We start from the raw sequence: 27,352 nt of genomic DNA on the forward strand, positions 1-27,352 counted from the left end.
ACTAAAGAGAATCAATAATGAAAAACAAAACCAATCATTCACCTCCCTCCAAATAAACATATAAATAAATTTAATCCGTGCACCGCAAAGTTTGACACACACCCATTATAAAAACCTGAAAAAACAAAACAAGATCTCACCCCTGTAACAAAATTCAAGAAATTGACCGCAGAGAATGTGACGTAAGTCACGGGGCATGGGCACCTTTACGCTTGACCGCATTGACACATCAAGCAATCCCCATTCCAGGAAAAACGTATATCTGGGGAAGGCATAACTTCAGGTTAAAGCCAGCTTGGAATCTCACCAAAAGCAGAAGCATCAGAGAACATGCTCAAAAAGTTTGAGATAATGAGTGACTCTCACTGACACTTGTGTGTGAACATTCTATCTTAGCATTTCTGTAAAAAAGATTATTTTTACTGTTGCATACAACTAATCCCGCACTAAGAGTTGCGCTGATACTTGAGCTTTAATTAAAGGCTTTAACAGCTAAGTCTAGGTGGATTTTTAGTACAGATTTATTTGACAGACCCATTTCAACTAACATGCTGTCTTTTCATTGTAGCTACTACACACAAGTGTCTTTAACACCAAGATAAGAAGAGACAGAGCTCTAGCTTTGGATAAACAGAGGCCCCATTCTTCGTTTGCTTTGCTTAAGGAAACTTCGTGTGGGACTGAGCGCACTGTTACTTCATAGTGGATCTTCTTGTTATTTGAGGTTAGTTCGCATCTGGGTTGGTGTTATTTTTGTCAAAATCTGTGTGGGCTGCTTTGGATTTGATTGGTAATAACTTGTTTTAGTATCGAGCTTTGTGTATTTTTAGCATGTTGTCAGATTTCGCATTTTGAGGTTTGTTTATTATCAGTTTCTTTTCCTTGATTTTTCTTGCACTGAATTTGGGTGGCTTTAAGTTAATTAATGCTCAACATTGGATCTGTTTTCTTGTTTCACAAATAGATTAGATAGATAATAAAAAAACTTCTTCATGAGCTGGCCACCACATTCCATCTTTAGCTAATTGCAGTTGTGTGTATTTTGACCTTACAGCCTTGCTTTCTTGCACTTTAGTGTGCTTGTATATTTTGAGATGGCATTTCCTTGATTCATGGACTTGACTGACTTATCAAAGTCTATATTTTGGAAACTGGAAAGGACATGACCCGTAACCCACAGGTTCTGGGTTTAAAGAACCTACCAAGTTGTCTCTACAGTGTTTTGGCCGTTAAAGCTGTATTGAATCTTGAATCAAGTTTTGGTACATTCAAGTTATGGTGTATCAATCTTGAGATCGAGTTTTGATATTCAAGTTTTCAATATCAATCTTGGGATCAAGTTTTGAATCTACCCAGTTGTCACAATATTGCTTTGCTAAGATGCATTTTCTACTGGTAATTGCATCATTCTCAGAGAAATTACATTTTCTCTTTAAATTATTATTATTATTTTTTAAAATTCTTTTTTCATTTCTCTGTTTGTGCATCATTGAAGTCTGTTTCAATCTTTGGTTCTTAAATCAATGAATGTGGGTTCCTACAAAACCTGAAGTTTAGCAATTTTCAGGAGTTCTTATCCTTTTTCAACAAGCAGTTGTGGTAAACATAGAAGATTAATTATTTCTGTAGCCGAATAAAGATCTGTAAGCATATCTGCTTTAGTTTATAGCTTGTGTTGTGAAATCTTTGCTCCATTTTTCTTTTCTTTGTAAAGATTATGATATGCTGTTAAATATTCAAACTTGATTTTGGCTTCTGGGTTTTTTCTTTTTAATGTTTTTTTAAGCTGAACACGTGCAGCATAAATTGTGTAGTTTAGCGATGAGTGGCTGTTGCAATTTGCATATTTTATGCCATTTTCAACTCAATTTTGTCAAAAGTGATTTCTGTCATTCTTCTTCATTTGAGAAATATGGATTGCAGAAGAGAATTTTGAAATTCGAAGGACCGCCACTAATTTGAGCTTATCATTTGATTGCAGCTCATTTTTCTTAGCAATGGGGATCTTCCTCTCCTTGTTTATCTATCTGATTTCTTATCTCCCAGTAATTTTGGCTCGAGATGTTACACGTGTTACAATTTTTGTGGATGCCACTAAAACAGTTGCTACGAATGATGAACATTTTATATGTGCTACTGTGGATTGGTGGCCTCATGACAAGTGTAATTACAATCATTGTCCTTGGGGAAATTCATCTGTGATAAATTTGGTGAGGCTTGGAAAATCATACTTTTTTTTTCAGATTCAATACAGCTTTCTTATGATTTAATAGCTCCATGCAATTTGGTATTTTCAGGACTTATCTCATCCTTTGCTCGCCAATGCAATCCAAGGTTTGGGAAAATTGCAGTTCTCATGATAATCTAGTACAATTAAAGTTTGATGACAATCTTTGTGATATTTATTAGCATCTTAAAGGACACTTAGATGTGAGAATTTTATGTGACCCTTTGAATAAGATACGTGTTAAAAGCCTCTTGGATGCTAAAAAATAAAAGCCCTTTGAATTTTATGTGTTGTGATAGCTTTCCAGAGCTTGAGGATAAGAATTGGAGGTTCATTGCAAGATCAAGTGTTGTATGATGTTGGAGATCTGAAGGCTCCTTGCCATCCATTCAGAAAGATGAAAGATGGGTTATTTGGTTTTTCAAAAGGATGCTTGCACATGCAAAGGTGGGATGAGTTAAACCAATTATTTAATAGAACGGGGTAAGTTGTATGACATTTTTGTCTAATCATTAAATACCAAATTTTCTTGTCGATTATTAAATCTCTGATGTTAATGTACCAAGGTGTTTTACATGGTCAAGTAATCTCAATGGAGTCAAATATATCTAGTTTGTTCTAACATAACACGTGAAAGAGAACTCCTACTAACTTACAGTGTAGTTTATTTTCTTAATCTAAAATCGCAACCGATCTAATAAATTCCTTCAATTTCTTATATTTTGACAGTTTTCTCCCTCAAGTGTTTTGACTTCATTGAAGCTAACTTCTCATCTCTTCTTATTCAAGCACTTCTTTCAAGTGATCTAGTGGTGCTGGGTTGGAGTTTGAATGCCCGCTGTTGTCCGAATTTCTTATTATATGGGACATATGATTTTGTTTCAAATCTTTCCTAAAACTATTTTGATTTTGTTTCAAATCTTTCCTAAAACTATTATCATGTCGATTGTATTTTTCTTCTCTTTTTCTTTTCCCCCCAAACATTTTATCCTAATTTTGTTTCTGAGTGTTATTTTTCAATTTTGTACCTATGGTACATTTGTCATGATGTCAGCTTAATCTTACATTTGCAGGGCTATAGTAAGTTTTGGCTTGAACGCACTCCATGGGAGGCACAATATTAGGCACAATGCTTGGGGAGGAGCTTGGGATTCTAATAATGCCCGTGATTTTTTAAAGTATACTATCTCAATGGGATACCAAATAGATTCATGGGAATATGGTATATCTAACATTAGAATTTTCACAAATCACTTGGTTCATTTACATCTTTTCCCCCTTGCCTCACATCTATTTTTGCTTTCATTCTAGGTAATGAGTTGAGTGGAAGAACTTCCATTGGTGCAAGTGTTGATGCAGAGCTATATGGGAAAGACTTGATCAACCTCAAGAATATCATCAATGAATTATACAAAAACTCATCCTCAAAGCCCACAATTTTAGCACCTGGAGGATTCTTTGACCAGGAGTGGTATGCTAAGTTTCTTCAGGTCTCAGGTTCAAATGTAGTCAATGGCGTGACTCATCATATATACAATTTGGGGCCAGGTCGGTTTGTGTGTTAGTGATTTATTTTCATTTCAAACAATTCATAGATGCATCTAAGGTGGTGCTGATAATAATACAAAAAGTACATAAAATGAAATAAATACACAAGAAAGTAGATTTATAAGTGCAAAAATTACTCGTCTCATTGTTACCATATGCTGAGGTTATTATGCAGTCTTCCTTGCAATGAGTAAGATGGAGTTTGTACCTTCATTAAAAAGAAAAGAACTGAGTAAGTTGTAATGTGTTGCATGTATATCAGCTGCATTGAGCATTTACTGGTTCCCAACGTCCATTCTTTGAGTTGATGTATGAATGATTTCCTTATTATAAATGAACCCCAGATTATTATTGACCCTCAACTCTCTGTATCATTATTTTTCATTTCCCATCCAATGAACTGTTTCATCTCATATAAAATTCTAGAACATAAGATCTTGATCATGGATTTGAGGTAACTTTCAGGCATTATATGATGAATGATCCCCCTCCTTTGGGCAGTAAATTGTGAGGACATGAAATGTTGTCTGACATTTATGAAATTGCACCATATTTTGTTTCTAAGATAGCAAAGAATCAAAAAATCTTTTCGTCTCTCAGATAATATTTTCAATGAACAAAAGTCAATACCTGATTTTTCAAAAACAAAGTTAAAAGTGATTATTCTTCATTTCTCTCCTATAGCGAAGCATACACATGAAATTTGATAAGCTGCTATTGTTGCTCTTCTTTTGTGATTGGAGCATCTGTCTGTTTCAGGCGTTGATCCCAATCTTGTGAGTAAGATACTGAATCCCCAGCGCTTGAGCAGAGTATCAGAAACTTTTGGTAACCTTAAACAAACCATTGAAAAGCATGGACCTTGGGCTTCTGCATGGGTTGGAGAATCCGGTGGGGCATATAACAGCGGTGGTCGTCATGTGTCTAACACATTTGTGAACAGCTTTTGGTGATATTGATTTTCCCAGTAGCTGTTAATATATTTATCTTCATTCCAGTTTATCAATTTAAGCATTGTTTATATTAATGCAATTATTTTTCTATTAATTGTTTTTAGGTACTTAGACCAGCTTGGAATGTCATCCAAGTACAATACTAAAGTATATTGCAGGCAGACCTTAGTTGGTGGGAACTATGGTCTCCTCAACGCAACCACATTCATTCCGAACCCTGATTATTACAGGCAAGAGCATTAACCCTTCCCTGACCCAATTTCTTGAGCTTTATTACAGTAGATTATATGTTATTTTAGCGGAAGACTGGTCTAATACAGAGTTCATTCTTTATTACAGTAGATTATATGTTATTTTAGTGGAATACTTGTCTAATACAGAGTTCATTCTTTTGTTGAATATATGGTTACTAAACAGTGCACTTCTGTGGCATCGATTAATGGGCAAAGGTGTTCTGTCTGTTGCCACCGATGGGTCGTCGTCTCTACGCTCTTATGCCCATTGTTCAAAAGAAAGGGTTAGTGTAGTCTTTATTTCAATTTCACTTCTTATTATTTGATGGGGCAGAACATAATGTTGGAAATGAAACTCTTAGGAAACTGTGATAGTTCAAAATGTCAAGACTATGAAGTCTATCACATGGTCCATAAATAATCCAACTGCTTGTTGGCTATTTAACAAAATTTTTGGCTCAAATTTTTGCAGGCAACATCACAGAGACCAAATTTTGTTAGATTTGAACTATTCTATTTGCACCTTTTCTTTTTAATTATTTGAAAACCTGTTTTACAGTTAACACCTCTTGCTTCCCAATACCTTGTTGGAAAACCGGTGTTTCCTTTTTCCATTGACGGGTTTTGCTTATTCAGTTTTGAACAAATCATCTCTCATACATTGATCTTATTCTCCAGCTTCTTGACGAATGTAATTCTTTTTACAGGAGGGAATAACATTACTCCTAATCAATTTAAGCAATCAGACTGATTATGTAATCAGTGTTCACAACAGTATGAACATGAAGCTGACTGTGAAAGGAAAAGACATCAATGGAGAAAGTTCTTTATCTCGAGATATTAAGAGAGCGGTTTCTTGGGTTGGAAGCACAGCATCGGATGGGCATTTAACCAGAGAGGAATACCATTTAACTCCAAAAGATGGGTACCTCCAAAGCCAGACAATGGTCCTAAATGGGATTCCACTACAGCTGGCAGAAGATGAGGGTATCCCGAAGTTAGATCCTGTCCGTGTTGATGTGAATTCTCCAATATACATCACTCATTTATCAATTGCATTCATAGTATTCCCAAACTTCAGTGCTAGAGCTTGTGTAGTATGACATCTCTTAAGTCTCTTAGAAAGAAATAAGGGCTATATGTGGTCACCAGTCAAGGTTCATAGTTTGCAGAATAGTTAATGTATGGTTACAATAATCCTGAGCAATTGTATCTATAACTGTGTAATAGTGTTTTTTGGGTAATAAGTTTTGCAATTAACAATGCAGTGTAAATGTTTTTGCTGTCATTTACTACTCATAATACCCTGCATATTTACTTGAGACCTTTTTCATTTTGAATGATTCGTGTAAATTTCTGTTTTTCACTGGTTGCAAATTCACTTTGGATTCTGGAAAAAGAGGGAAAAAAAAAAAAGAACAAGAAACATAGTCATGGCCAATGTGGGGAGACTTTCTTTTACCAGTTGGCGAATTATGATCTTATATTGATTAATTCTATCTTTAGCTAATAAATTGTTTGTCTGCGACTTTAAAACTGATGGAAGCAATCAAAGGTCTAAATATGCAGTTACTTTTCCCACTTTTAGAAGCAAACGGGTTTAGGATTTATGTGACCTGCAAGTTCAAAGTATTTGCCATCTGACACTAAAAAGAGAGAAGAAAAAGAGGAAGTGCTGTGTCATTTATAATTGAAGGTGAACTCAGGAACCAATCTTTAAAATACACATATTCACTATATCATTTAATCAATTTGAACTTTAAACATACGGTATTGTATAATGCAAGACAATTACAAGACAGCATCTCTGTTACAGAACAAATCATTTAAAAAGCAAATGACATTCATGATAATGGCAAAAATATGTGCTAAATCAAAACGATCTACTTACCTAGACAATTGAATTATAAACATCCCCAGCCTTGACTTCCTTTGAAGATACAAGGTGATCAAATTGATATTTTTGGCATATAATTAAGAGAAACTATGCATCATTTTCGACTAAACTAGAAATTCCGTGTCAGTAAGCTCAAGCACCTTGTGGATTCCGATGGGATTTACACCCGGCCGGAATGCATTACCTTCAATGTACCTACAGCCAGCCAAGAAAGTGAGAGCATGGTCATGTTACTATATAATCAGTTTACAGAGGTTACTTTCCCCGCAGTTTTGGAGTGAATAAAATTAACTCACATTTCTTTCAAGAAAGGATGCTTATAGAATGCATCTGGGATCCTCCCTGAAAATTGATTATGATCCAAGTACCTGAAATCATTGTGGTTCAATATAACACAGTTAACATTTACACAGAGACATTGTATCAGTCTAAAACTAAGAAAATAAATTGCCCAAAGAAAAGCAAAGTTTGTCCCCTTAACTTAAAAAGATACTAGTTACAATATACACACTTTTAAGTAAAATTTCTTAGAAGAAAACAATAAACAGTATTGAATCCGGTTACAATCCATTATCCAAAATAAGGAAACTCACAGGTAAGTCAATTTAGGAATATGGGCAAGTGCTAATGGTATTGTTCCAGACATTTTGTTGTGGGATAAATACCTGTAACAATTGCAATAACAAGTTCAACAACCCATAAATATACTGATGAAGAAAGAATGTGATAATGAGAGTGATAAATTAAAGATCCTAGACTGCAGCATACAGACAATAGTAAAACTTACAATATTTCCAAATTAGTCAAATTTGCAAGCTGGGCAGGAACTCCTCCAGTCAAATAGTTGTTATTCAAGTACCTAGATATCAGAAATAACTGAAGAAGTCAGATTCAACCTGTAAACAAACAGAGCAAAAATTCCACAAGTAATTATCTTACAGGTTGCGCAGAACTGGAAAGCTTCCTTCAAATCGGATGAGTTCCCTAATGGTACCAACCAAGTGATTGTTACCAACATCCCTGAGATCATGAAGTACAGTTTCTCAGTTAGCAAAAGAAATGGAAGTAGGAAACCTTTCTAATAAATGTATAGAGGGAGAAAGAACATGATGCAAGAAAAATTTTCCATTAGAGAACTGAGAAAAGAGAAGTGGCAAATTACAAATGCCGGAAGTTAGGTAAAATCCCTAATTCGGGTGGAATACGCCCAGTTAAACGGTTTTCTTGAAGGTAGAGGTAGCGAAGCTCGGGTAGATTAGCAATCTCCTTAGGAATTTCACCCTTAAAATTGTTGAAGCTCAGAGACCTAAAGGCATATTGGGGGGAAAAAAATTACAATCAGAAAGATGTACAGAGAGAGGAAGAGAATTAAAACCCCCGTGAAACGGAAATTACTTACAAATGCGTCAGTCTCTTTAATTCTCCAATCTCTGCAGGAATGACATCTTGTAGTTTATTCCACCTCAAATTTCTAGAAATGACACACCAAAGTTAGTGATCAAGAAAATCATTGTCACCATAAAAACAGTAGGCACACATTATATCAAAAAGAATACCCATTCGAGAATCTCACAAGCAATAGTAGTCAACATAGAACCATACAGATAATGTTAAGGAACCTTTAATTTCATACACCTTGACGGCCAGCGTCTTCTAATTTTTTTTCTCTCTTTTTCCTAACTTTTCCAAGGACCAAAACATTTACATGATTCCATTCATACAAATCAGCTTCAATATTCATTATACATACACTAAGATCTCTGTACCTAGGCACAACATCAATGTAGCACTTTGAACTGTTTATAGGCTTTAGTATCTGTCCAAAATCTAAAATAAGTTAATTCAATATCAAGGACTTATAATATTCAATTTGTAAGTAAGGAAGATATTAGAAACAGAACCAAAAAGATGAGGAAAAATGAAAAAAGATGCCAAAAGTCAGTGGCGCATTGGGAATAAATTAAATTATTATATTGACAAATTAGTGCGATTACTTATAACAGTTTACAGAAGAGGAGGGTAGAGAAACATACAATATTCTCAGCCGTTTTAGCCTTCCAATTTGAGGAGGGATAGGCCCAGTCAACTTGTTATTATGGAGATCCCTGAAACATTAACACTTGTAAAATCAATAAATGAATAACCAACTTGACTTCTCTAAACTTAATCATCAACTTAGAGGAAAAAAAAATATCATCTAAACAAAATTGCTTAAGTAATTTCTTTGAATGTTAAAACAAGGAACTCTGTTTTAGGGTACCAGAAAATGTTTTCAAAACATTATAGAAGTATTATCTCCACCTCACATGGAAATTGCTCTTAGGTTGAGGAGATCCAACAACAGAAATAGTAACAACATGACAGTCTTAACTACTTGTATTGTAATATATGCATGCTATTAGCAGTGAGGAACGCCTAGATATGTGATACATCTGCATATAGATGTGCAGTACATGTACCGAGTGTCTTTCATCCGGTCAATTCAGGAAATAAACTGCCAAAGTACTTAAGCTATGAGGCACGGAAATTTTAAATCGTATAAAAATCAAATCCACAAATTATGCCCTCAAATTTTAATATTTTGTTTTATGCACAAAAAAAAAAAAAAATACAACACTAGATTCTCAGTGTTGTATTCCATTTAGCTTATTAGAATGACCAACAGATATGGCGCAGTGATCCATAACCACACAGTTTGGATATACATGAGCATGCAACAGTAGCTATGCTTAAAGAGGGAAGAATTGAGGCAATAAATATGAAATTAAATATCCAATACAGATCTACTCAACTTCTCCAAATGCAACATAATGTACTTGAAAGCCATACAAAGACACTCCAAAAGACATAAATGAACTTAAAGCCACACACTGCAGAGCATATGGATTAAAAGGAAAAACATTAACCAAACCATGCAACATTAAATAACTTACAGTCTTGTTAAGTCCAACAAATTGGTAACAGCAATTGGAAAAGGCCCAACAATTGATACTGCATAAACTTCCCTGCAAGGATAATGATCAGAAAGGTCTAGGTCAATTTTCAGTTTCAGACATATATAGTTCATTTGACAATTTTTCTTTTTACTTTTATTTTTAATTTGCTATGGTTAGAAATTGTTCATAAAGTATCATACTTACAGTTCAGTAACCACTCTGTAGTCTCCCTGAGTGGAGCATGTGACCCCAGACCATGGCGGTAGATCACCATCTCCACAGGGATCATCTCCAACCCATGCATAGACCACTCTCCATCCAAGCGACGCTTTAATCTCATTTAAAGCTTTCACTGCACCCACCGAAAAATCAACAACAAATCACTTTAATTGCAATATACCTAAGTTAACTAAAGCCATTTCTTAACAATATTTCACTTCAATTGACCCAGATTTCAACAACTCCGCCCCATAATCCACAACTAGCTGACAGATAAAAGCTGATTGAATACGTTATATCACATTCATCATTAACATCAACGAGATCAGATCACACTTATGACCTAGCTGTATAGCTAAACAAGCCCATGATTGAAATCTCGACTGGCTCATGATGTGATGACACATATTAGCTAGAGATTGTCAAATCTTAACAATGCAACCTGGAATGTTACTTTCCCGGGAACCAAACGGAGAAAATTAGACGAAGAGATCTATGAGGAAGGGGTTCGTTACCATCTCGCTTTAGCGTTTTGGATTGAGCGGCAGTGAGTATCAGAGAGAAAATGCAGATCAAAGAGAGTGTCCGCTGACACGCCATTTTCAGAGCTTAGATTTGGAAAAATGATTACTGTTTTGCTTTCTATTAATCTCAACTCAAGTACTCAAATGGATCATTTTCGGATCTGTCGGTATTTATTTTCTCGCTCCGGATAAGCACACCAAACGGGCAAAAGGGAGGTAAATAAAAATTTAAACAAAAAATTATACGATTTGAAGTCCTTAAGTTTTAGTAAATTATAATTAAGACATAATTTGTAATTATCTTTACATAATCCCCTGCTGCCATGAGGTTGGGAATTAAGGTCAGTTGCCTCTTTTTATCTTTCTTTCTATGTGGGTTTTTAAAGTTCGTCATTTTTTCAAATTCTCTCCAAATTTATTAGTGTTACAAAGATTTTGAGATATTATGGTAGAATTTTTAGATTTCCAACAGATTATTAGAATTGTATTTTCTATCATTTGAATTCTAATAAAAGAGTTGTTTTAGAAAATATGAGGTTATTAGTTTAGAATCTTTACCATTTAAAGTGGGAGTGAGGAGTAATTTTTTTTATTATTTAAATTATCTAATATATTTTTCTCTCACGGGACACTTGGCAACAAACGATAAAAATAAAGAGCTTATTTTCATGATAATTATTAATTTTGTAAACAAATAGAATATCAAACACAATGTCTCAATAAGAAAAAAAAAAATCTATCGCGTTCCATTCACTTCCACTAAATTTAAGTTCTTCTTGATTTTTTATTTTACTCAAGCAATCATTATAGGTATATGATAATAAACGCATATGATACAATAGAAAAATATTTATTTTTATTCGTGTCCTCATGCTATAAATTGCATCTGTTGTTGCAAACAAATAAGCTGCTGTCTTCTTTTTGCTTGTCATCTACTCTTCTACTTCTCTTGCCTAGTTTTTCTTCTATTTGTGTTCTTCATCTGTTGGGGAAAAATCAGGTTTTTAAAATTTTTATAAAACCTTTTAAGGACTGCTCTCATATAATATATAGGAATACGTAATTCAGAAATCGTACCTTAAAAATCTGAGTTGGCTTTTTCCACTGAAGTGATTTAGGCTCCTAGATCACGATCCGCCACCACCACTCCTGTTAGATCACGATCCGTCACCACCACGCTTGTTAGATCACGAACTGTCTCCAATGATCTTCCAGGTTATGACTCAGGTTCGATCTGCACTTGACGTGTGGGCGCCTTTATCACTACCAAAGCAACTAGCACGAGAAAATTTTTCTCTCAACAATGGAGAGAAAAATCTTTTTCTGTATAAAAAGTGGCTTCTCTACTTTTCTTTAGGGAAAAATAAGCCTTATATATCTCCCTTTAGTGAAAACCCTAGGCTCCAAATAATGCCCTAAATAAAACTCACGTTTATTTACTTTTTCAATAGGGGACCCACCTTGTAAAATAACATAAGGCCCCTTATACAAAAGCTAATTAAATGGAGCCTCCCACTAAATGATATATTTAGGCTTTTGACCCAAATCGCTAGTTATCTTACTTATTAGTCCAGTAGTGGTGCAGTCAATTAAATGAGCTAACCCAGGGATCATTTGGGAACATACAAAAGTGGCTACAATAATTAGGCCTGTAATTAAACTAGCCCAATTATTTAATTCCAAATCTACTCCACTAAAAGATTGGAACTGACTTCCATAATTGTATGCTCGAATAATAATTCGTCCCAAGCCACATTGATTTCTTTACTGCACAATCCTTTGTACCACATCGTTAATTAAATTGATATCTCAACTGTCCAATCAATTTAATAACATCTTATTCCTTGATCCTTACTGGTTTTCTCTAATGATCATTTTCAACATACTAAATATGTTGACACACTCTGGCCAGAGAATTCTATGATCAAGTGCCGAAAACCCATCAAGAGATGTGTTGTACAAATTCTATATTGTTAATCCATAACTCCAATACTCATAATTGCTCCCACCAAGATACCGGGTAATCTTGACCACAAGAATGTGTCGTGCCCATTGGTAACTCAAATGGAATAACAATTACAATCATGAAATCATAATTAACTCAAGATTAAGATTACAGTAAAATCAACGCCTATGAGATTTAATAAGTCTGACAGTTATTACAAAGTTAATTAAATCTCATATGTGATCCTGTTCAATGTAGTCGTACTACATTAATAAATTCATACATGATTAAGACAAATCATTCAATGAATTTATTACAGTCTATACCTAAATAAAGTGTCCAACTTTATTTATCAACTGCGAACTAAATTTATTTAATCATAAGATAACTTGTATTTATGTCTTCTGTGAATCCACATGGTGATCACATAAATACATATAATATGATTAAATGGACTTTAATACAAATATTAATGCAATTAAGATATTTGAATAAAATACCTCATTTATTTTATTAATCAGAAAAATTATTTATTACAATTAAATAAACACATATGCTTTTAAAGAGCATATTTTCCCAACATCATCTTCTCTCTTGATTTCTTTAACTTCTTCATGGCTTAGCTTCTTTGTCATTCGGCTTCCTTAACTTCGATGTTCTCTTGGCTACTTTTTTCTTCTATTTTTTTTTTCATTGCTGCTACTACCACTCTCTGTTTTAGTTTTTCTTTAGCTTGTGATCTTCGGCTTCTCTTTGGCTTCTAGATTGCTTGAATTCTTTCTTGCACTGCTTCCTTGTTGCTTCTGTGTTCGTTTTGCTTTTTCATTTTCCTCTCAAGCACCCCCTTAATTCCTGCAACCTCGGCCTCTCACAAACAACCTTGAGTTAATGTATTAAAAGTGTCACTTCCTCATACAATTACACATGTCAAAAATATTAACCTCCAACATCACTAAGTTTATAATTAAATTTAGTTGACATTATTCATTAAGACAATAACCTCAAACAAATATGTTTTATTTATTTATTAACAACATCCATTTAACAAAATACTGCTACAGATGTATGATAATAATTGTCGTACTCATTCTATCCATCACATCCATTTAACAAAGGAAAATGCTAGTTGCCCCGGGTCAAACCCCGAAAAGTAAACCAAAATGACACCGCTTGATTTTTTTTTTTTCTTTTTGCTTCTCCATAAAGAGTTCTGCTATTTGTCCCGGGTCAAACCCAGAAACGGCAGCATAGGTCGTCGTTTTCGGCTCTTATTTTTTTTGTTTTGATTCGTTTTAAAACGACACCGTTCTGCTTCAATTTTTTTTTCTTTGCTCTGATTTCTTCCTTCTCTTCATTTAACCCAACTACAGACCCATTGCTTCTTCTTCTTTGTTCTCTTCATCGACCGACAACCACGTTCGTTTGCAAATCCAACTGCAAATCCTTCAGAACCCAGCTGCCCCTTCATTTGTCTCGTTCCATTTTCCTTCATCGAACTGAAATACAGGATGGCTGTATAGTCTCCTCACTCCTCGTCTTAAGCTTAGCCAGTCCCCATTGTTGTATCCAACTCCAAACCCATTTTCTGATGCTCCCGTCTCTCTCTCACATAAAGCAGGCTTGCTGTTGTCTGAGACTGACTAAATGTCCTCTTCCCCAACACTTTTCTTATGGAAGCTCCAAAATTTCTCCTCAGCATCAGATTCCAGTCTACCCAAAGTCACAGCCCTTGAGAACTTAATTAAGATTTGGCAGCCATTCGCAATCCCTAGTCTATTATTCATTAATCTAGTCTCATTTGGTCAGGATAGTGGTATTTTATTCAAGTTAAAGGACATATTTTGCACTAGTAAGGATATTGATGTTTCCTTTCCGCACTTGATTTGGGTGCTTAATGCCTAGTGTTGAGGATGACTGATGATGAAAATGAGATTTTAGTCCGGAAGAAACTGTGTGCAGATTTGTTTGCATTTTTGTTTTCAATTGCTCTGCATTTTGTGATGATTTGATGTGCAAGTGACTTCTGCAATTTGTGCTTTGTTGGTTTGTAATTTTTGTTGAATTGGTCTGCAATTTATGTTGAACTGGTCTGCAATTTGTCTTGCAACTGTTCTGCATTTTACAGCTCCAATACAAACTACAAACGAACTTATAGGGCTTCAGATTTAGAAGAAAAGACATAAACCTAGGTTTGCTTTCACTAGGCTGAAACGACTACGTTTCATGGAAGCAAAAAGGAATCAAAGAGGAAGAGAAAGAGGAAGAAAAGCAGCTGCGTTTTTTCTGTTTTCACTGGGCTGAAACGACTGCGTTTCATGGAAGCAAGAAGGAAAAAAAAAAAGAAACCAAAACGATGTCGTTTTGGTTTAATTCGGGGTTTGACCCGAGAAAAGTATCATTTTCCCTCCATAAAACGTACCATTTGAACTAGGCAAAAGCAAACCCAAACGTCTTCCTCTTCTCTTCGTTTCGCCAGGGAATGACATAACCCAATCCACTTCCTCTCCTCTTCGTTTTGTTCTTTTTGTTTGCTGAAAATAGTATATTCCCTTTCCTTCCTCGACTGAGATCCACCACAATCTGCCATTCGCTGAAATTTCCTAAGTCAAATGGCAAAAAAATGATACAATTGCCACCCATGTCATCTCCCCCTTTCTTCTTTCTTTTTTTTATTCTTTTAAAAGCACTCAAATTTTAATGCCGACAACATTGAGATGTGTAAAGCTTAATAATAATTTTATGGTAAACTTAAATGGTCCAAAAGTTTTTTTTCTTTTTTTTTTTAACTTTTTTTCCCCATTGAATGATTGACGTTGAGACAAAACCCATTTCCGCATAAGATCAATAATTTGAATTAAATTAAACTAGTTAGCAAATTCAGTGTTAACTTGACTTGAACGTGTGTTTGTCAGAAAAATTTCACAGTTGCTGTTAATGCCAAAACTCAGCTTTTATGGATAATGTCGAAACTCATCTTTGTTCAAGCTTTTGCTTTTGCCTTGTCTGAGCCAAATCCTATCATCTTCAAGGAAGATAAGAGTTTAAGGATTCTGCATTTCGCTCGGGTGTGGTGAAACGAAGAGGAAGAGAGAAGCATTTTTCTGAGTTGATAAAGTAGTTGTTTTTCTGCGTTTTTTTGCTTTTACCTGGGTGAAACGACAACGTTTTATGGAGAAGCAAAAGAAAAAAAAATCAAACAGCGTCGTTGACCTGGGGTAAATAGCAGAACTCTTTAACAAAACATAGTAAGAGGAGCACGCATAAAAAATTATAAGTCGTCTTTATTTGTGAATATGTTAGAACTCAAGGACTTAAAATGTTAATACCTAAAATGCAAATACAGCTATGATCCAGCGAAACGACGCGTTTATGCGTTTTTCAATCAGAAAAAGACATGCGTGCTTTGCCGACCTCCCTTGATTGATTTATTTTCCAGCAGCAAAAACGCTGCGTTTCAAGCCGCACGGGGCATTAAATTTCTCTCTTTTGCAGGGAATCTCAAAAACCCAAGAAGAGAACAAACAGTCACAGCGGGTTCGTCTCTCTCGATAAAAATGGTGTCACCAGGACAAGCAGCGCCAACCAGGCCCGAGATTTTGGGATTATATCGGGCACTTCTACGCGCGGCGCGTGAGTTCCGCGACTACAACATACGAGAGTACACGAAGCGCCGGACCATCGACGGGTTCCGCGAAAACCAAAACCTGACCGACCCGGAATCCATCTCTTCGGCCTATGCGGAAGGGAAGAACCAGCTAGCGATTGCGAAACGACAAGCTGTCGTGTACTCACTCTACGCCCCCAAAGTGAAGAGCATCATGGAACTGGAGAATCCTGCTGATTTGATCAATTAATTAGGTGACATAGAAATTTAATTTTATTGCAACTTGTTCTTCAGTTGGAATTGGTTCCATAATTTTGTTTTGTAACAGAAAAAAAAGCCACGTCTTTTAAGAAAATATATTCTCTAATCTATTTTAATTAATAAGCTGAGCTGAAATCTGACGGATAGATTGGTTCTATATTTTTAAATTGTCTGGTTCTAGTTTTTTTTTTCTTTTTTTTTTCTTTCAAGGAGGGTTTCGTGAATAAAAAGAAAAAGCAATAAAAGAACTTATTCATCATTGTTGTACTCGTGGAGCTATGCTCTGAATGAAAAGATGTTAACTATAGTTTGTCATTGTTTAATTGCATACTTTTTAGAGTAAAATTGAATTTTCATTGTGTGGTTCTTGGGCAGACAAATTTTCTGGGATCTCTTTAAGAATGAGGAGGATGCTGCGGCTAGAATGACTGCTGCAGTTTAAAATTTAGTTTAAATTTCGGGGTGTATGTGTGGTCTTGTGGAACTTAAGTCTTTTGCCTTGCAAAACCTTTGGAGTTTATTCTGATTGCACTGTTATGCGGTGCAAATTTGTTTCTTGAATGGTTGAATCTCTGGCATGGCAATGAGATGGAAAAAGATTGAGGGTGTGATCCAGTGTCTGGAAATGATAATAGAATTGGTTTAGTTCTCTGCTGATTGTGTTTAAGGAGAGTGATTTTACTTGGTGCTTGAATGATGAAGTCGGATACTCATTTTGTTCTCAATATTGAATCACAGTTCTATTCTTTTTCCTCGTTGCTTCTCTAAGAAATCAAGGACAGTGATTATCTAGTATAAGGGATTTAAGTTTCTGTGAGTGGGCAATGCAGCATTGTTCATCAAGACTGGTAGTGCATGTGCTGTAGACGCAGGACATATCACAAAGAGAATGTTAAGCGTGTGCGTGTTTTCCATTTTTGTTTTTTTAATGTTTGGGTTGTGTTTGCACACGAGTATAGCTATGGAGCTGCTGGCACCATCTATAAATCAGATTTGGTATGATGCATCCTTCATATGCAGTATGCACCTAAGAGGTCTCAAACCTACTTGTGGGAATAGAAATGTGTTTCCACCCAATTAGTGATTTTCCCTAATGTGTTTTAACTTGAATGGTAGTTTTGCGGCCACATGTTCATTGCTTAATCCATGGACGGTTGAGCATGCCAGCTGGGTTTTTTGCATCAAGTTCAAGTGGCAATTAAACATGGCAGAGAAAGCTCATTTTCCTTTGGGGCTTCGAAGATTATCTTAATTCTCAAGTGTGCCGAAAGCATGCTGCAACAGCGGTGCAGAAGAGCAGGATGCCAAACACTATAAACATTCAAGCGCGATCAAGGAAAAATTGAATCTCAATTAGAATGAATTACGGTCATAAATTGTGTGAATGAAAATTTACTGAAAATCCAAATCCATGTAAGATCTATCCGTATCCAGATTCATATATCTGCACGAGTTACAACAGTTGAGTATCAGCAGATCTGTCCCGGAAGCAAATCTGAAAACTCTACTTTCCAAGTAAGCGGCGACCGCGTAGATTAGCATCCTTCACACGAATGTTTAGCACATCCACGTCGTCATCAAGATAATCCAAACTCTTGTTCTGCCTGCAATTTAGCATGAGTAATCATTAATCATACACACACCCGGCAATGTTAAATCCATAAGAAATGGTTCAACTGGGTTCTACAATAATGGCAATAGTAAATTGACAAGCCACGTAAGCATGGAGATGCAGTAAGAGTTTCACTGAAACAATAAAGCATACCTGTCAATTTCAGACCCCATATCTGTAGCCATATTTTTTAGTTCTCCCAGAATACCACTTAATTCAGATAGTGCATCATCCTGCTTTGACTTTTCTACCTGTAATGTAATCACAAATAAAAGATGATGATGAAATTATGATATCAGTACACATTGTACACTTGGCCAACAACTATGCAATATATTGATATGATTTCTATTGATGAAGAAGCAAACACTTCAGCAAGCTGAGATCTAATTGCTTAAATAATTATTAAAAAAAAAAATACAAACCTCAATTTTCTGATAAGCATCTGTGGGTTCAGGCAGTCGAGCTCTTGTGTTTGACTGTCCTTTGGATGTGTTATTTAATCCCAACTTCTCTCTTTGCTCCAAGTGGTTGCCCCTTCTTTGGACCGGGTCATCTGTAAGAACATGAAAATCAGACACTGTATGCTAGGGAAAAAAGAAAATGAAGGGTAAAGGATATTAAAAAATGATAAATAGCATGTGGTTGAACCCATGAAAGGCAAGAACCATGCTAGATCACCTCTTATTTTCGTGTTATGAGTCTAGTAACCAACATAATCTTATTTTTAGAATAAAAATCAACAGATAGGGTCATGCGTTGTATAGGAAGAAAAAATAACCTCTAGTAATAACAGGTCCCATAATTGGACGGGTCTTCTTCGGCTTCCATGTCCTAGAGAACATCCCACCTAGGCTTCCTAAAAGCTTTTCACCCTGTAATCAGCATTCAATGATTATGGAAGTGCTTTGTACAGTCTATAATTCGATCCAAAATGTCAATAAAACAAGAAAAAAACAACAGGTAGGGTGTCAGATGAAAAGCCAGAGAATGAAAATTTTTAAGGTCGGAAGGCATGTCCAAAATGTCATGTAAAATTGTAAAACAGCTGATACCAGCGAGGACAACAAATATAAGGCACATATAATAAAAGTTAACCATATGTATATAAGAAGAACACACAAAAGGTTCATGTTATCGATTCAGAAAAATCACTAGCTCCATCTGCTGTTTAAACAAATACCAACTTTATTGAGATTTAAAATATTTATTTCTGGTCAAAATAATAACCTTGAAAGCTACAGAGTAGATTACTCTGTACGATTTTGATAAAGAATTTCTCCACATATATTATTTTGATGAAACAAAAACCATAAGCTAATTAAATGGGAGGGAGAAGCACCATGGTTGATGGTACTTGTGGTTTAATATTAATGGTGACAGTGTTCAAGTAGTACTAAAAGATAACATTGTGCAAGCAGGAAACTTGATAAGTTGGTTATGCTAGGAATGTGATTAGGAATGTGAGTATGTGTCAATGCATCTAGTCAAACTTGTATTTAGTACGATAAAATTATGTACCCCGTCACATTATTTAAAGCTCTAGGTGAATTGCAAGTGATAAAAGCCATACCCGACTAAGATCGTGATCAATGCTGGCAGCAGTATAGTGGGTCCTGGTAATTTGCTCACCCTGCTGGTGCAAGCTTACCAAAGTCTTAGTAGCATCCTCTCTAATCTCTTCAGCAATCTTCAGGCAGCCATGCACTTGCTTTGTAGTGTCCTCTGCCTTGTAAACAGCATAATCCTCCAATTCTTGCACAGACTGGTTCTCTAATCCACCAGAGTCACGAAAATCATTCCTATATTTGTTTCTCGCAGCTGAAGTAAGGGAATATGAGGACACTGCAGTGTTCTCTTTTATATCATCATCATCAAAAGGATTAGTACTAACTTTTGATGTAGTTAGGTTGGGTTCAGAAGAAGTCCTTTTTGAGGGTTTAAGAGTCTGCTTATTATCCAACTCATCGTCAGAATCAAACGGGTTGGACCGAGAAGAAACCTGGTGTCCGGGGTCAACAGAATTATGCCTACCAACCCTTAAAGGAGATTTCTTTAAGCCAAACATTCTTAAAGCAGAGCTATTATTCAAACTGAAGAGAAATCGATCTATCAATCAATGTTCCTGAAAATAAAAAAAGGGAAAAAAAACAAAAAAAAAAAGCATTTCTGTGAGATTGTGATGAGGTTATTCAAATAATTACAATAATCAACAAGTTTAGCTGAATAAGGTTGCATAACATTTGAGTTCCATAATACAGACTAGTAGGCGTGATTCAGGAACAAATAATCAGAACTAGTTCCCAAAAAAAAAAAAAAAAACCAGCGACCCAAAATTCAAATAAGAAAAACAAGATCAGCGAGAAAATAAACCAGAAGAAGATGTTTCCATTAGAGAAAATTTGATAAAAAGAAATGAGAGGAAGACAGTAAGGTTACAAATCTAATTAAAGATTTAGGTTGACCAAAAAAAAAAGGCTATGGAAAATAATCATACCGATATAGGCTTTTTTTTTTTTGAAGAAAAAAGATTAAAAAAATTATTCATAAATATGCAACACATCTACAGGAATGAACATAATATGACCGTTAGACTAATATGTCACTTGAGCGACCGTTCAACAGAAAAAATAAAACAGGAAACTTTTTCCTCCAATTTTTCTCAGAACCAAACAGAAGATCCAAAGGGAGAACAACCATAAGCCTTAAAAATGAATTGAAAAAAAAAAAAAAACCACAGAGATACTGAATAGCTGTACCTAAAGATTTCAAATTCTCTAATTTCAAGAAAAAAAAAAAAGGATTTTGTTTGATTAACGAGAAAGCAAGTTGATCTCAAAGAAACCGACCGTACGATGATAACAAGGAAGAAACAAACAAACAAACAACACAAGACAAGACAAGATTTTGAAACAAACCCACATAGCAGAATCTAAAATCAAGCAAAACCCAGAACGCAGAATCAAGAAAAATAAGTAACTAAATTAATCGGCAAAGATTTTAGAAGAGTATCTTTAACCTGAGAAAATGTTGCAGAAAATCTTGCAAGAGCGCAAGAATCTCACAAGGAATTAGTCAAAATGAAACTTTGCGAAGAAAGAGCTTTACGTTGTGAAGAAAGATTTGGTGGGTTTAAAACTCTAAACGAGAAAGAGCGAGCGAGCGAGCCACGGATATAAATCGCGTGGAGCGAGTTCTCTGAAATTGGAACAAGGATGAAAGGAACTGGTAAGAAACTGGCTTAAGAGGGAAATTGGACTTTGTATTTTTCTAATTTATTTATTTCTTGGGCATGCAGCCTGCTCTTTGTTTATTTATTTATTTATTATTATTATTATTTTTAAATAAAATTTGAAATGTTCAAATGCGGACTTGATCCAAAGACTGGGAGAGGCGCCCCACTTTGACGAGAGAAACAAGACTTTTTTGGCTCTGTTTTGGTAGGGACGCGCAATCATGGTTGATTACGGCGACGTTTCATTTTATTCAATTAATTGATTCTTTGGAACAAGTTTTATGAAAAAAAAAGAAAAAAAAAAAGGCGTGATGAATTCTGGAATCAATACAATAAATAAAAAAATTATGTTTGTATTTTAGAGTTGGATTAGAATTAATGCATTCCATAGTTGACCTTGAACCTATAGAAACCGAGTTGACAAATTGGAATTACTCTGTTTTTTGAGTTGTAATGACTTAGTTTATTATTAATCTTACGAACGGAATGTGAGTTGATTAAGTTATTTATTATTAATTAAATATAAAAATATGTTATTTATTATTAATGTTAGCCGGCATTTCATTTTAGATTTTTTGGGCCGATATGACAGCTTTTTTTTTCTTTTTTTTGGTGGTAGAATAATAATTTTATTAATTGTGAGCGTAGTCATTGAATATTTGAATGACACATATTAGTAGATAAAAATTAGAGGATTTTTTTATCATTATTGTTTATTTAATAGACAAAATGAATATTTAAATATTTCCTTAAATGGAAAAAAAAATCCATATATACATATATATATATATATATATATATATATATATATATATATATATATATGAAAATTAAATAGGAAACCATTGCTTTTGTTTTGATCAGGTAAGGTCATAAGGTGGGAATGAAACATGCCTCTAAATTTTAATTTTATCATTGCATATTATCTTTTTCTTAATCAAGAAGTTAATTCATTTTCAGACATTGACCTACACAATTCTTTCGAATATGGGAAAAAGGTCTTTTGCCCAAACTCTAAACATTAATATGAGTTTGTTCAGCAAACCCCACCAGTTTCATTAGTGGAGAAAAATTGAAAATTAAAGAAACCTTATTACAATCTCCATCCCAAATATTCTATTAATCATGGTTTTTAAAATATATATTAACAATTTATTAATGCAGATTTCTATCTAGCTAATTTGCTATTGCCATGATACATGTCACATAGTTTATTAATTTACCAACAAAAAAAAAATTTAAAAAAAAAAACCCTCTTACGTTATTCTTCCACCGTCACTTTTATTAAAAACAATTATTTACACCAGTCAAATACACATAATTAGATTTCTAGAACAAATCATCAATGCCACGTTGATACTTGATAATAATAATAGTCAGACCTTAAAGAGAAACTTCAAGGAAACAGAGACATAACATAAAAACAACAATTATAACTAGAAGTCGTATCTTTCTTGCAAGAAAGCAATTAGCTTACTCTCATGACAAATACTAAGAAAATACTTCTTGTGTTAGCTTCCGGCACCGTTATAGGACTGTCTAAACAACCATCCAAGGGCTAAGGAAATATTGGTAGGTTTAGTAGTACAATGTTACAAGTCCATAGTTCTTGCAGCCTTTGGTATTATGAAAAATCTTCAGTAGTCAAATTCTAATAACTCTAAAATAAATGAAGATCAGGTGAGAAAAGGTACGAAGAAAGCATCTAGTATCCTTATCATAGGCTTCTGACCTTGCTTGCCTTCCCAAACTTTCTAATTTCTTCTTCAAGGGGAAGAAACAAGAAACAAAATGCCAAAATTGTGCAAACAATTTTTCCTCGAAAAATAACATACACATAACGAATAGGGAGAAAACTGTGGATAGCTGCACCTTTTGACCAACAAAAAAAAAAAAAAAATACACGTTGCTCAAGCACATGAACAGTGAAAGAACACGTAGGATCGACATCTGGAGCTATATTCATTGCAGCATCTTCCACTTAACTTTTCCTCATTACAATTTGCACCAGAAAGACAGAGAAAACCAATGTGTATCAGAAATATCTCAGCATTCCAGCAAATAATATTTGCTAATGTACATTTTCTGTGAACTCCTTCTAGCCCAATAAACATATAGAAACAAAAGCATGTTTAAGGGCGACATCCAATCACACAAACAGATGCACAAGAGATGTGTGTGTTGACGCGGGGGCGGGGGGGAGAGAGAGAGAGAGAGAACCTCTACCACGATTTCTGATCAATGAACATCTGCAGTTCCCAATGAAGCCACTCTCTATATGGGGAGATGTCTGCCAGTGGCAACAAATTTGTTCTGTCCCTTTTCAATCTAATCATGTAGAACAAGATTGGACTTCTTCAGAATTAAGCAAAATTCCCTGGGTAATATAAAAACTGCATATCATAACATCGTTACCTGTGTCTCTAACTCCGCTATTCTTTGTAAAGATGCTTGTTCAATGCAAGCACGACGCTTGCACTCTTCTTCAAGCAAACTGGTCATTTGGTACCTCAGCTCAGCCATTTCTTGTGCGAGGTCCTCTGCTTCTTCCTTTGCCTTGAATTTCTCTGCTCTCAATTCTTCCTAGTATTCATATGCATATTAATCTCAACCAGTTCAGAACAAGTCAAACAAGCTCAAGTAAAGTCATAGTTCCTCAAATGACTTATACCTTAAGCTGCTTCACAAGAAGTTCGTATTCACATATTTGAAGTGACATGCCCTTTATCTTCTCCTTCAAATTTGCATCTGGTCCCAGTACTAATGCCAATTTTGAAAGGAGTGCACCAAAGACTTTTCCACAAAAGCTTCATAAATATTAAGATATTACAAGGAATTAAAAAGTGAAAGCTATTTGCCACTTAATAGGTACTAAAGAAAAACAAATAGAACTACATAATAGGTTATTGCTCTTCATTTTAAGGGCAGTTTGCCCGAAGCAACTTTATGCCATTACCATACAATTGAGGGACACAAACTATCAGATATTTTAACTCAGTAACTTGAATGGAACCTGAGAACTGTAACTCACCATGTTTCTTTTGACACAGTAAAATTTCTCTCTAGTTCACTCACTAAAGACTGAATGTCCAGCTGTTTTCTGTCCTCCTTTTCCATCCATTCCTCAATCTTTTGACAAAATACCCTACCATTTGTTTCATATGAATCCAGCTTCTCCTTTAACTCTTTGTTTTCTTTATCCAAACATTCAATAATTTCCTGTGAATCTTGAGTCCGAACCTCAAGCTCTTTAATTAATGAATTCATCCTAACTTTTTCTTGAACGTTTTCCTTGTGAACTTTCTTCGCTTCAACACAGGTCTGCTCCAGGGCAATCATATCGATCTTCAAGCTCGCTATTTCACACTGCGACTCTAGCGCTGAGGATGAAATTGATTCCTCCAATTTCTTGATGTGCAAAGCTGAGTTTCGTAATCTTTCTTCTTTGCTCTGTAGTTCCTCCATCAATAATAAGCACTCAGAATCAGATCTCCTCAATTCCTCCTCCAACTGGCCTACCTTGTCTTGTAAAATTTCCATGTCCACTAATTTCAATTCAAGGCTGTGAACATGCTCACTTAAAGAGTATACCTCTTCATTCCTTGCATTTAGTTGATCCTGAAGGTAATCTGTAACAAAAATTCATGAATATAAAGGCTGCATGATTGCAATCATTGCTAAAAGTATAAATATGTTTTTTTCTTTTTCAGTTCAAATGAAATAGATACCTCCTACGCATTAATTGAATGGTCAAAAGGAAACTGAAAATAATAATAATAATAATTATTTAATACAAACATATTTATAACATCATATCATTCACAAAAGAGAATATGTTCTCTGCCACTGGTCCACCCACTACCTGATAAAGAACCGCCAAAACACATGCAATTTGTACGTTCATCAGTGCTCATAATTGTCCAGAAACACTATGATAATCTAGTACATCAAAAAAGTTCCAACAGAGAGACCTCCTACACTTTCCCTCTCGGTAACTGCTTGAGCATCAATTTATCATGGTAAACATAAGAAGTTAAAACAATCCACAATAGGGCATAATTGAGATATTGTAGTAACTTTTGTTAAAGGCAGCTTGAGACGCAAAGGACATTCAACTCCTAAGAGTCTTCATAATTTTTTGCAGGTCAAAATAGTAGTTTAAGACAGCCAGCATGACCACAATGATGGTTACTTTGATAATTGACATGATTACACATGTATGTCAATGACTGCAATATATAATAAGAGAAAAGAGGAGTATCAAATGAGTCAACTCCAAAAAGCAGCATCTTTATAAAATGGAATAAATTGAAGCCAAACACCTATCAACAAACTGAGTAAACAGGTAAGTGAAACAAAAAATAAGAATGAGCACCTATTTCTTGAGAACAGTTCATCAGTTCTCTTTCCAGCTTCTGAATGTGTTTCTTGTCTTCATTATGAGCTTCTGATAAGGACTTCGCATGGAGTTCTAGTCTCTGAGCCAAAACAAGTATGAAAACAGGTAACTTATTGAAGTAAATGACTTCTTGAAGCCTCAATTATGTCACATTTTCTCCCAGTGCATTTATTCTAACAAAAGACTGGTAAACTCTTTATAGATGTGTGTGTGTGTGCGTTAGCCGTTAGGTGGAAGGGGACTTCAACTCTGTTATACTATTAAAAGTTTGCTGTTATATTTCTCCAGAATTGCCACTTGATGAGGAAGGACTAACTAGGGAACCTTCTGATATATCTCGACAAAGACATGCTGAGCCTGAGTATACATGCAGGTGGTTAAACTTATACTCCAAAACAGAAAATGTAGCGAAGACGAGGAGATCCAGAATGCCCGGCTGTGTAGTAGCCAAGTGATTTGATAATCCAGTTTATGCAAACAAGAACATGGAATATTTAGTTCAAGAAAACCAAATTAAGCAGTAGATAAAATTTCTTCTCACATCTTCCTCTATTAACCTCCTTTTTGCAAGGAGAATATAAAAACACTAGATACAAGAAAAAATAAAAGCCATCTTCTAAACTGCAACTTGCCTCACAAATAGGAAAGTTATCGGAAAAGAGAATTTGTTTCCTGAGCCTTTGACTACTTAATTTATCTTAAAACAACAGCGAGGACATGAGACATGAGAATGATATGAATCATATTGCTTTGGCTCTAATGACTACAAATCCATGAAGCAAAACTTACTTTGATTAAGTCAAAACTTTGAGATTGTGATTCTCTCAAGGTGTCCTTCTCTTTCCGTAGCTGCATTAAAAAAATAAAAAAATAAAAAAGGTAAATACACTATCATATCTAATTGCCACAAAACAGGACGAATAGTACCTAGCTATCAAATTGTGCGTCAAATAGCAAAACAAAAATGAGGGTTTCGCTCTCTCAACTCAAAACCTCAAAATATCACCACTGCATTACTAATAGAAGCTATCTGAAACCAAAACTAGTATACATGGATTGAGACAAAAGCATACGCGCTCGAGATACAAGAAAGCTCCTAAGACAAAACACCCTATAACTGAAATAAACCCAAAAATAAAATCTCATTTATTGATTGAGTCAAGTCATGCTGAAAAATCCAATTAAATTGTTTTTTTTTTTTATATAAAAAAAGAGCAGTTCAAACAAGCTAATTATCAAAGAGAGCAGGGGAGAGTTAAATTACCTCTCGGCATCTTGTCTCAATCTGTAAGAGCTCCTCAACATCAAAAACGCTTTCACCATCACTCCTCGAACTAATTGACATTTAGAAAAGGAAAAAAAAAAAAAAAGAACTCCGGCCAAAGAAATAATTGCCTGTAACTATCAAAGGAATGACCATAGAACCAAATTGAAATCAAGTTAGAAAATCGAAATAACAAGATTTTTGCTTCGTTTAATAAGTGGGTTAAGCGAAAGTTGTTACCTTCTTCGTGAGAAACAAATAGAATCTGATGATTGATCAGAATTCGAAAGTTTTCATTTTGAACGTTATAACGCACGTGGATTATTAGTATGATAAAAAACGCTGGGCTGCTGGCTGTTTGGTGGTAATGGGTTTGGGTTGGGTCTACAAAAACGGACACAAAAAATTTCGGCCCATTTATCAAATCAACTTCCTAATTCTTTTCAATCAAATTAACTAAAAATAACATTTATTTTTAATTATTTTTTATTTTGT

General features: G+C 34.9%; 5 protein-coding genes across 11 annotated transcripts; 2 read left to right on the forward strand and 3 right to left on the reverse strand.

Moving 5' to 3' along the window:
* Positions 1–237: 237 nt before the first annotated feature.
* Positions 238–6,228, forward strand: LOC102611386 (heparanase-like protein 1). Of its 2 annotated transcripts, none has more exons than XM_006477557.4 (11): positions 238–374; positions 569–724; positions 1,982–2,210; positions 2,298–2,334; positions 2,527–2,710; positions 3,301–3,449; positions 3,539–3,775; positions 4,535–4,724; positions 4,833–4,958; positions 5,146–5,245; positions 5,669–6,228. In XM_006477557.4, exons 3-11 carry the CDS (start codon positions 1,998–2,000, stop codon positions 6,062–6,064), a joined length of 1,632 nt encoding a protein of 543 aa, XP_006477620.2. In that variant the 5' UTR covers positions 238–374; positions 569–724; positions 1,982–1,997; the 3' UTR covers positions 6,065–6,228. The 2 variants fall into 2 exon arrangements, with proteins under 2 accessions (XP_006477620.2, XP_024954577.2); XM_025098809.2 differs by adding an exon at positions 5,521–5,582 and having other exon boundaries at positions 316–724; positions 5,669–5,812.
* A 448-nt stretch (positions 6,229–6,676) lies between these two features.
* LOC102611877 (probable leucine-rich repeat receptor-like protein kinase At1g35710) lies at positions 6,677–10,696 on the reverse strand. Its single transcript, XM_006477558.4, has 11 exons — positions 10,529–10,696; positions 9,999–10,146; positions 9,792–9,863; positions 8,892–8,963; positions 8,258–8,329; positions 8,021–8,164; positions 7,798–7,878; positions 7,646–7,717; positions 7,452–7,523; positions 7,155–7,226; positions 6,677–7,053 (listed from the first exon to the last, which is right to left on the reverse strand). Exons 1-11 carry the CDS (start codon positions 10,611–10,613, stop codon positions 6,963–6,965), a joined length of 981 nt encoding a protein of 326 aa, XP_006477621.2. The 5' UTR covers positions 10,614–10,696; the 3' UTR covers positions 6,677–6,962.
* A 5,227-nt stretch (positions 10,697–15,923) lies between these two features.
* LOC102612469 (uncharacterized) lies at positions 15,924–17,098 on the forward strand. The gene is made up of 2 exons (XM_006477560.4): positions 15,924–16,340; positions 16,723–17,098. The coding sequence occupies exon 1, from the start codon at positions 16,037–16,039 to the stop codon at positions 16,334–16,336; it is 300 nt and encodes a 99-aa protein (XP_006477623.2). The 5' UTR covers positions 15,924–16,036; the 3' UTR covers positions 16,337–16,340; positions 16,723–17,098.
* Positions 17,099–17,678: 580 nt separating this feature from the next.
* On the reverse strand, positions 17,679–21,238 carry LOC102612166 (SNAP25 homologous protein SNAP33-like). The gene is made up of 6 exons (XM_052437923.1): positions 20,979–21,238; positions 19,533–20,084; positions 18,741–18,834; positions 18,385–18,515; positions 18,113–18,210; positions 17,679–17,951 (listed from the first exon to the last, which is right to left on the reverse strand). The coding sequence occupies exons 2-6, from the start codon at positions 20,025–20,027 to the stop codon at positions 17,852–17,854; spliced, it is 918 nt and encodes a 305-aa protein (XP_052293883.1). The 5' UTR covers positions 20,028–20,084; positions 20,979–21,238; the 3' UTR covers positions 17,679–17,851.
* A 1,650-nt stretch (positions 21,239–22,888) lies between these two features.
* On the reverse strand, positions 22,889–27,167 carry LOC102612771 (uncharacterized). Of its 6 annotated transcripts, none has more exons than XM_052438529.1 (8): positions 27,098–27,167; positions 26,858–26,988; positions 26,383–26,442; positions 25,570–25,672; positions 24,226–24,823; positions 23,866–24,001; positions 23,610–23,777; positions 22,889–23,522 (listed from the first exon to the last, which is right to left on the reverse strand). In XM_052438529.1, the coding sequence occupies exons 2-8, from the start codon at positions 26,936–26,938 to the stop codon at positions 23,469–23,471; spliced, it is 1,200 nt and encodes a 399-aa protein (XP_052294489.1). In that variant the 5' UTR covers positions 26,939–26,988; positions 27,098–27,167; the 3' UTR covers positions 22,889–23,468. The 6 variants fall into 6 exon arrangements, with proteins under 6 accessions (XP_052294489.1, XP_052294488.1, XP_052294490.1 ...); XM_052438528.1 differs by having other exon boundaries at positions 26,858–26,994; positions 27,098–27,152; XM_052438530.1 differs by lacking the exons at positions 26,858–26,988; positions 27,098–27,167 and having other exon boundaries at positions 25,570–25,950.
* Positions 27,168–27,352: the final 185 nt, after the last annotated feature.

Source organism: Citrus sinensis, chromosome 3 (assembly GCF_022201045.2).
Source record: "Citrus sinensis cultivar Valencia sweet orange chromosome 3, DVS_A1.0, whole genome shotgun sequence".
In the NCBI taxonomy this organism is placed as follows: Eukaryota; Viridiplantae; Streptophyta; class Magnoliopsida; order Sapindales; family Rutaceae; genus Citrus; species Citrus sinensis.